The sequence below is a fragment of the Lolium perenne genome, chromosome 1 (assembly GCF_019359855.2).
Source record: "Lolium perenne isolate Kyuss_39 chromosome 1, Kyuss_2.0, whole genome shotgun sequence".
In the NCBI taxonomy this organism is placed as follows: domain Eukaryota; kingdom Viridiplantae; phylum Streptophyta; class Magnoliopsida; order Poales; family Poaceae; genus Lolium; species Lolium perenne.
In genome coordinates, this window is record NC_067244.2 from 55,900,702 (window position 1) to 55,910,570 (window position 9,869).

General features: G+C 43.9%; 2 protein-coding genes across 3 annotated transcripts; both read left to right on the top strand.

The window, feature by feature from the left end:
- The first annotated feature begins 206 nt into the window (after positions 1-206).
- On the top strand, positions 207-1,159 carry LOC127339654 (NDR1/HIN1-like protein 13). The gene has a single exon (XM_051365502.2). It carries the CDS (start codon positions 352-354, stop codon positions 991-993), a length of 642 nt encoding a protein of 213 aa, XP_051221462.1. The 5' UTR covers positions 207-351; the 3' UTR covers positions 994-1,159.
- A 1,628-nt stretch (positions 1,160-2,787) lies between these two features.
- Positions 2,788-6,897, top strand: LOC127292974 (autophagy-related protein 18c). Of its 2 annotated transcripts, none has more exons than XM_051322535.1 (5): positions 2,788-2,906; positions 3,629-4,424; positions 4,618-4,876; positions 5,791-5,914; positions 6,345-6,897. In XM_051322535.1, the coding sequence occupies exons 2-5, from the start codon at positions 3,681-3,683 to the stop codon at positions 6,451-6,453; spliced, it is 1,236 nt and encodes a 411-aa protein (XP_051178495.1). In that variant the 5' UTR covers positions 2,788-2,906; positions 3,629-3,680; the 3' UTR covers positions 6,454-6,897. The 2 variants fall into 2 exon arrangements, with proteins under 2 accessions (XP_051178495.1, XP_051178488.1); XM_051322528.2 differs by lacking the exon at positions 2,788-2,906 and adding an exon at positions 2,938-3,175.
- The last annotated feature ends 2,972 nt before the right edge of the window (positions 6,898-9,869 follow it).

Below are 9,869 nucleotides of genomic sequence, written 5' to 3' on the forward strand. Positions count from 1 at the left end.
AGCCCACCTCTGTTGCAAGTACACCTAAAGTTCAAAAATATTACCCATCGATGCCATCGGTAAGTTATTTCATACCGTTCCCTTCGTCTGGTTGTTCCATTGATGGATCGGCCCTCGCCTAGGTATCCCTAAGGCAGGAATATTATGCCTTCCTTGCGCGCGTTATGCTGGGGTATTATTATACTTTGCTTGGCTTTGCTGCATAGATCAAGTGCTCTATGGAACGGAAGGAATTATTCATCAAACCCAACACGCAGGTAGAGAAGATCATTGGCCATACAGATGCGCACGAGTAGAAAAGAAAACTGATTTTCCCCATTTGATGAGCTCCAGAGCTGCGGGCACGGAGAAATGCCGCCGCCACCGCAGCAGCAGCCGCAAGCAACAGCAGGGCGGAGCCGCGCCCGGCGGATCGCCCACCGCACCAGAGACAGCTGCGTGGCCGTCTTCGCCAACACCCTCTGTTCCATCCTCCTCGCCGTCCTCCTCGTGGCCGGCGTCGCCCTCTTCGTCACCTGGCTCAGCCTGCGCCCGCACCGCCCGCGCTTCAACCTCGCCTCGCTCTCCATCACCGGCCCCGTCCCGGGAGGCCAGGTCGCCTTCAACGTCTCCGACCGCAACCCCAACCACCACATCGGCATCTACTACGAGGGCGCCACGCGGGCCACCCTCTTCTTCTACGACGCGCTCGTCGCCTCTGGCCCGGCCTTCGCCGGCAGCTGGTACCAGCCCAACATGACCACCACCTCCATCGCCGGCGTCCTCGACGTTGTGGGACCAAGGGCCGCCTCCCCCTCCTGGCCTGCCTTCTCTGCGGCGCTCCGCGCCGGCCGCCTCCCTCTGCGCCTGCAGCTCACCACGGCCATTCGCTTCCGGTTCAACGTCTTCCACTCCGGCCGCCAGAGGATGTACGTCAACTGCGACCTGCTCGTCGGCGCCGACGGCGGCCTGCTTCCCGAGTCCGTGGGAGCACCCTGCGACAGATACTTCTGATCGGATGATTTGTTAGCTGTTACTAGTACTATCAGTTTAGATGATACTCCGTATATAATCTGTTCTTGGATTCGCTAGCTAATGCGCAGGCAGCCATGCACATACGAGCAAGTTCATTGCTGGGTCGATTATTAATTCCCTGACACGTTCAAATATGGGTGTCCTGACCAGAGATCAACAAACACAGCAAATTTTATCCCTGAAAAAAAAACACGTCACACGTGCATGCATGCCAAAACATTCTACCAGTACCTATGTTCTAGAAATTCCACCACCATTCAAAAAGGAAAAAATTCTACCAGTACACGAAGAAGGAAGTCTCGTCATTCGCCACGAACGGATGCAAAGTGTTAAACACAAGAATGGGTGTAATTAGTGAGAAAAATACAATGTGCTACAGTATCGCATTTAGCGCCGGCCTTCTTGTTTTAATCAAAGTCACTCAAGTGCCCGACTTTAATTAATAAAACCTCACACATCTAGGGTTCATACATAGACGCCAATGAAGATCTTACAAGCAACATCGACAACCGCAAACAAAAGAAAAAAGACCATGGAAATGTCCAATTGGAGTCATCGAAACCATTCTTAACGTAAAACACCATGGGGCAATGGAGGGAGATCTTGAGGTGGGAGCGTCGTCAACAAAGTGAATCGTCCACATCTGCACCAAGAGAGGCAATAAATCACATGGCCGTTCTCTTCCATGACCAGGGAGGAACTCCTTCCACCTCGACGGGCGGCGTACCACCAACACTGGAGAAGCTCACTCTCAGCAGAGAACGAACCAGGGACAAGGCTGCCAATTGGCAGAGAAACAAAGCCAAACACTTGTTGCATTGAGATCGCCTTGAGAAGACATGCCCCCATCCACGAATCTGAAGGGGCTTGTGCATGTACTTCGAAAATTTACAACTACACGAACAGGAACCATTTTCCCAAGTTGTGGGATACTTCACTTGCTACATACACAAGAAGAATCACACTCTTTTTCCTTGTCCAAGTCTTATAGAAGTTTCTAGATGAAATGTTTTTAAATGCAAAGCTTAGCATGCAAGATTTTAAAGTTTTAGGCGGCTGAGTAAAGATTTGGTGCACATAGGCCTCTTTTTGTTTGAAAAAAAAAATCTCACTTCTGAATTTCAATAAGTTATGAAAAGAAAATTCAGGACGTAATGAGTAAACTATCCCTTAAAGAAGGTGCAAACTATCAAATTGAAACATTGTCTGTTTTGGGTTACACAAAAATAACAAAAGTGCGGATTTGAGTATAGTAATTTCAAATCTCCAAATAAATTAAGACTTTATATTTTATTTTTATGTAGCATAAAATACAAAATAGTTCGATTTGATATTTTGCAGGTTGGTGCGATATATCATTATCTACTCCCTCTGATCTAAATTAATTAACTCCACTTTGTCGAGATATGGATGTATGTAGTAAACAAATACATCTAGTTACATCCGTACCTAGATAAAGTAGAGTTAATTAATTTTAGTTGTAGGGAGTACTTTTAAGATTTTGTGTCATAATTTTTTGAACACTCTAAATATAATTTTATAGTTTTTAAATTTGCAGGGAGCACTGGATCTCGATAGCTAAAAAAGGACTTTCCTACTGGGCTTGGACATGCTAGAAAAAGGTTTTGGATTCGGGACGCAAGTAGTGGCTCGTGGGCTGATGTTTTGGGCTTGGACGTACAGCCAGTAGTCCACGTCTCCGCGAAACCCGTATCCGGGTGGTAACCCAAGCCCAAAAGGGACCCAATACGTGCGCAACCCGGCTCCGGCATCCACCACGAACTGCCTCGTTCGTTGCTTTTTCCTCGTTCGATTTCTTGTTCGTCTCGCGCACCGGCCGGCGTCGCCCTCTCCCCCCTCGTTCCGTCGACGACAGTGGTCGGAGCCGGGAGGTACAACTCTCGTCCTCTCCCCTCCTCTTTGTCCCGCCCTCCTCTTCCGTCGTGCTAGCTTGCTTTTGCTCGTGTATTCCTCTCTCGCCCTCGCGGGGGGCTATTTATCTCTCCACTCGGGCCAAGCTTCAGGCGCTGCCGCCGCCGCCCGCCGGGGCTGTTTATCCGAATCGAGTGGATCTAACGTCGGATTGCGCTGGTTAGATTGCGGCGCGGCGGCTGCGTGGTCCAGGTGGGGGACACGGCAAAGCTCGAGCCTTTGCGGCCAGGTGCTGAAATTAGACCAAGACTGACAATGATACCGACATTTAAAAAAAAACAAGTGCTGTGTGGTTCAAACGATTATAGGGAGTCCACCTTGTGCTTAAGTATGTTCACAATTCATAGCAACGCAGCGTACTATTCCAACCTTTTTGCTGCGCTTTGCAGTTTTGTCAGTTAGGGATCCTTTCTTTCAATCTTCAGTAATATTTTACTTTCAAATTGCAGTTATAGTAATGAATGCTTCCAAATAACTGTGACATCCACGAACAGCATATTTGTAGTTAGGGTTGCAGGCGGTACCTGCAAAAGAGAAACTAGTTAGGGCCAAAACATCTGTCCGCATCCAGCGCCGCTTGCCACCCTATTCGTAGTGTTTTCCTGCTTGTTTTCCTAGTAGAATTCAGTTTGTGCTCGTCACCAATTTTTGAGATGCTGAGCGAACCAAACAACTGCTGCAGGTGTTAAACCGGGCTATACTGAAAAAGGGCGCCTGCACAGTCTGGTGTCATCATGTCATCCCAGGTATCCACATCACAGGGTTTGAACCCCCACGTGACGCTCGGGTCATTCCAGACGCCACCGTCACAAGCTGGCGCGGGCGGCTACGAAGTCGAGGAGGAGGATGTTGAGCTGCTGTCAGTCAGTTGGAACCAGGATCGTAGTTGCTTCAGTGCTGCCACAACCGATGGCTTCAGGATCTTCAGTTGCAAACCATTCAAAGAGACCTTAAGGAGGGTTCAGGGGAACGGAGGGTTTCGAATCATGGAGATGCTGTTCCGTTCCAACGTATTTGGTGTTGTGGGTGAGGGATCCGACAAGCTGTATCCACAGAACAAACTGACGATCTATGATGATCACAAGAGCGATCTCATTGGCGAATTCTCGTTCAGGTCCGACATCCGAGCCGTCAAATTGTCGAGGAAATACTTTGTGGTCGTTCTCGAGCACGAGATATCTGTTTACAGTTTTGCGGATCATAAGCTCATCCATCAGATTGAGACCACGTCGAACCCGAATGGACTGTGCTGCCTTTCGTGCCATACAGAGAATTCAGTGATGGCCTGCCCTGGAATGAGCCAAGGGCTTGTTCGGGTTGATCATTTTGGGTCAAAGGCTACAAAGCTTATTACAGCTCATCACTCAAACATTTCATGCATGGCAATGACCGTGGATGGACTCCTCTTGGCAACAGCCAGTGTTAAGGGCACTTTGATCAGAATATTCAACACGGTCGATGGTACTTGTTTGCAGGAGGTGAGGCTATGAAATGATCTCTTATTTATTTCCTTGGTTTCTCTTAATGCTTCATATGTGTAGCATGATAACTTAGCTAATATCATTGTATTGAATTCTCTTGAATTTTTTTAATCTCTGTTCTGTTTATAATATTGGTCCTTTATAAGTTTCAGAAATGGACAGTAATGACTTAATTGTCTTCATATTTCAGGTGCGCAGAGGGGTAGATAAAGCTGAGATATATAGCATTGCACTATCATCAAACCTGCAGTGGTTGGCAGTCTCTAGTGACAAAGGAACAATGCATATTTTCAGCTTGAGAGTGGGAGCTGGAGGGGAAGATGCAAGTAATGGGAAATCTGCAATTGGCAGTCGACAAATAGATCGCAGTAACTCATCTGGTTCTGTTGATCCAGTTTTACTAGCAAACACTGGATCCAACGTGAGCTCATCCTTGTCTTTCATGAAAGGTGAGGATACCCTGTTTCTCGTAGCCAAGCCTCTAGTTGATTTGATTTGAATTTTATGCTGTATTAGATTCTCGCTGACATCTAAACCACTTTGAAAATATAATATATTTTCTCTTTTTCATCGATTATATTCACTGGCCTTTTGTGAACATCTATAAATCTGCACTTGTGTAATTCTGTTATTGTCTCAAGGCTGGGACTATGCATTTGTTTACCTCATAACAAAGTTGTTTTGTTCTGTGATTCTAAATTCTAGTTGGTAAAGTAGCACATCTCTTCTCATTTGCTAAGAACTTGATACCATCAAAATGTTGTGGCAGTTGGCAGTGAAACTATTGTTTGAGGTCTAGCTGATTATTATATGTGTTAAGAAATTATATCAGAATGTTACGGGAGAGGCACAGTGATGCCTATAATATTATTCTTATTCCTTTTTTAATTCTTGGATTGCCGAATTTTTGAACAGTTTCTCCTTGTTTCATTCCAATGAAAATTGAGCCAAGCAGTTCCGCCTGTGTTGTAATACGCTGTGCCAGCTGTATGACCCCATTCATTTGGTCTGGTAATGAAGTCCATAGCCTTCAATATTTAGCAAAGGCCCAATTGTCATGCTGTTTAACGTCCTAGGTTTAGGTGGAGTCAGTTGTGTCCTGGCTTTGTCGTCTTACCTAGCATGGTCTGGCAGGCATCCATTGTGTTTGGTTGGTATGTTACTGTAGAAATGAATCCATTTTATTTTACTGATACTAATGCAGGGCCTTGAAGTAGGTTCGGAACAACTGCACATCATGTACATAGCCTAAGCCTGCATGATAGCCTGTGAAATTTTTCTTCAACATATAATTCGAGAACATCTGGCTCTCTTCCATCTTATCTTGGCTATTCAACTTCTTATTCATATCAAATTTCTCCAGGGATTTTGCCGAAATATTTCAGTTCAGAATGGTCATTTGCTCAGTTCCGTTTACCAGAAGTCACACGCTATATTACAGCATTTGGAGATCAAGCCACTGTGATGATGATCGGTCTGGATGGCAGGTAATATGTTCTCTACAAAAATGTTCAACGAAGCACCTCAATAAATTTATCAGTTCCACCAATATTAGCAACCGAATGAGATCTATGTCCCTGCCACTTTTTCTATTAGTTGCATTGCTCATTCCTTGAAAAACAGATAACAAGGAAAAAAACAAGACACTAAGATATCCAATGGAAGTCATTATTTTTCTTGTTCTCATTCCTTCTTTGGCAATTAGGGTCATAAACACGTAGCATTGCGTAGTTAGATATGGGGCAATGTATCTATTATTCATTGGCTGGTGTGTAAATAATTTGCGCAACAACGTAATTTTTCCCTATAGATATATCCAGGTGACTTATTCTTCGTTGTCTATTTTATTATCTTGCATTTGTATATGATGGGATTATTTTAATTAACCTCTTAGGCCTTTTTGTGTGGCGTGTTCAGTTTCTACAGATGCAGCTTTGACCCCGTAAACGGTGGGGAGATGGTGCTTGATGAATACTTCCGGTTTCTGAAACCCCGCAAGTCCCGTTCGAGGACTCCGAGCAACTGAGCTTAATGGAGATCATGTCATTCTCTGACTACATGTACATATAAGATTTCACCAAGCCTAACATGTATATAAAGTCGTGCTCTCTTTTGCTGCATTCCACATCGCAACAGGTTAAGGATGCGTCAGTCAGTATTCAGCGACATGTCGTTCCTTCCAAATTAGTTCCAGGCGTTCCACAGATTGTGGTTTGTTTTATTGTGAAATCTTTCGAGAATGACCAAACCGTTCGGTTTTGGGAACCAACAATCCATTTAGTACTGCATGTTAGCCGAGCAAGGGTGGGATCTGGACTTGCCAATGCATTCAACTTTGTATGCACTTCAAATGAATTGAATGGTCAGACATTTGATTCATTACAGATTTGTAATCTGTTATTTTCTGAACCTCAGCATTTGCTTCACTAGTGTGGAGACCCAATGTTAGTTCTGGTGGTATTCCCTGATATTTCCCAAGGTTTTCATCGAAGGGTACAAGCTAAAGTCTCAATTTCTGGTTAAGACTGTACATAGAAGCATCCATTTTGAGTACGCGTCAGTCGGCGCCATAGAGTACCTTAAAGGGGGCATATATAGATCAAAAAACCAAAATATATTTGTCTTAGGTGCATGCAGAAATTTTGTCTTTCACTTTCAAGGTAGCTGACCCTGTGACCAAGGGTGCAGTTATCTTAACGATTCTTTGGGGAGTTCTTCATATTTAAGACATGGTAGAGGGTGTTATATTTCTCATCAAGACCTTGATGGCATAATCTGTCATGCGAGAGACACAGAAGTTCTGATCTTAGTGCGGTATAACCCCTCCAACTTCATTTCTCATGTCGGGTGAGAATTAGATATTGTATGATACTCTTCTTCGGCTTCTCCGTGAAAACCATGTACACATGTCTTCAAAGCATATAAGAGTGGAACACAATGAAACGTCTCTACAAGTTCATCGAAATGTGAGTTAAATCAAGGCTATACTGGAACAAAGTAAGTGAAATCGCTATAAACATTGGTGAATCAAGACAGAACTCTTGTAAGGCTTGTGCTATACTTGATGTAACCTCTATTTATATGCATAATACTATTCGTGAAAATTGGATCAAAATAGACCAAACATATAATATCGAGAGTCGAGTCATTGCCAGTGTGGATCATTTCATTAATGCCGACTGATTGTGTAGAGTTATCTTAAGACAGATCCTATTATATGAATTAATTTGTTGTCGACTTTAGATGATATATATGGGTTGACGTATCACGTATGAGTCAGCGACTACTAACTTTATGATTGTAGATGTGAGATGTCCTTATCTAATGTAGTAAATTTGCTGCCAAATGTAGAATATTTCACAAGCCTGTCGTGATACCTATGCCAAACACCAATCACCATTTATTGGTTTTACAGTAAATTTGTACTCACGGTAAGCAAATGATTTATCATAAGATTATGCTTAATTTGGTAGTATTTAATATATAATAAGTACCATAAATATATACTAATAATTATGTGTAGACATCCTGTACTATAAAGTTCGAGACAGTCCCTTGGATTCCCATTAGTCTCAACCAATACGGCAATAAACCAATGTCAAAGTTCTCAAACAGTATCTGCACCATTCAGATGATACTGGCACTTGTGCTTGTGGTTTCTTCATGTACTTAGACTCACCTTTCATGGGTTATGATATATTATATGAATAATAATTTAGATATTAGGATGCTTTACTTGCTGCATTTTCTTAATATGCTGCCTTCTAGATTTTTTTTTTTTTTTGAGAAACACAGTACAAACGCAGACGCTCACATACACGCGCATACACTCACCCCTATGAACGCACACACGCACACCCTACCCCTATGAGCACCTCCGGAAGACTGAGCCGGCGGATTGAATCTTGAAATTGACGAAGTCACCACAGGCGCCTCGCTGTCGACGGGAACGTCGCCTCCCACTGAATGAATATTCCGCCTTTATGAGACACACAGATGTCAAATCTGGGATTTGAACTCTGGTGGGCTGGGGGTACAACCACCCTCCTAACCACCCAACCTCAGGTTGGTTCTCTAGATATTACTTTTGTTCGAAGAAGATGGCAATCTGTGATAATGGAAAAAAGAAACACTGAGACCCGTCACTTAATTGATTTTGTTCTAAGGAGTTGCTGCCCTCGATATTCATAGATACCTCAGTCTACGTGCTATTTGAAAATGTGCCTAAGAAATTATGTTTATAACGACTTTTGCATGCTGCTGAAAATAATTTGATCATCTCCTCGATATCGATATTTTCAGATGTTTCAGCTAAGGCGTTATTAGCGGTTGATCATGTTGGTGTGCTGGTGTGCTGCCTGATTTTTTTTTTTTTTTTGAGGTTTTGGTGTGCTGCCTCATGAATGCGAACACCAAGACCATGCACAACTAGACTTCACACCGCCAGGGCCATGTGACATTAGACATACGTTGGTGCGAGCCCGGATGTCTCGGTTTCGAGGATTTGGCAAGTGCATTGACAGGGGATGTCTGTGCACATTCTGCGTCCCTGCTGTTAGCACATCGGCAAAAACAGAGGGGATTACTTTAACTTTTTTCCTTTTTTGCGAAAAAACTTCCAAAATTTAGCACGTCGAGAAATGGCGGAAGAAATTGGCAGGACATGATGAGAAATGGCAGCAATCGTTGCGGAAGAAAGTTTGATGATTCAGGGTTTTAGGGCCCTTACTAGTGATTAAATTAGGGTAAGCATCGACATAATGCATTGATCATGCCACGTCGGCCTTATCAACGCCGACTGCAACCTATCGGTCGTCAACACCGAAAAGCCTCGTCGGCCTGGCGCACGCCGATGTGCTCATGTTGGCATTATCAATGCCAACTTGTCAGCCGGCGAGACGGCCCTGGCGATCGATCGGCCTGTCAGCCACACCTACGCTGATAAGTGCCTGCTTGGCGTCGATGTGATTGTGGCCGTATTATTTTTGAAAAACTCCAGAGTCGAGTACTATTTGAAAAAACATATTATTAAAAAAAAGCCAACACCAAGGATGCCTTCCTAACCAACACTGAAGTTACTGTTTCAAAAAACACTTAAGTTAGGATACTCTTGTTGCCGGTGCGTAAAAATGGTGGATGTTGATGACATATAGGCATGGAAAAAAATAGCGCGCTATTCCAACGCTAATAGCACGCTATAGCATATCTGGAGAGCCGATGCTACGCTATTTCGGCGCTATAGCGCGCTATTCGCGTTAATAGCACGCTATAACATGCTAATAGCACATTTTTAGACCCACGCTATTTTGTTATAGCGCGCTATTTTTTTCCTTGCATATAGGTGATGAGATTATTTCTTTGTTGGTGATCCTATGATGGTGAAGTAGGAGTCGTTGGATTGAGGCGCCGATGGATGATGACGATGACATTTGCTGGCAACCA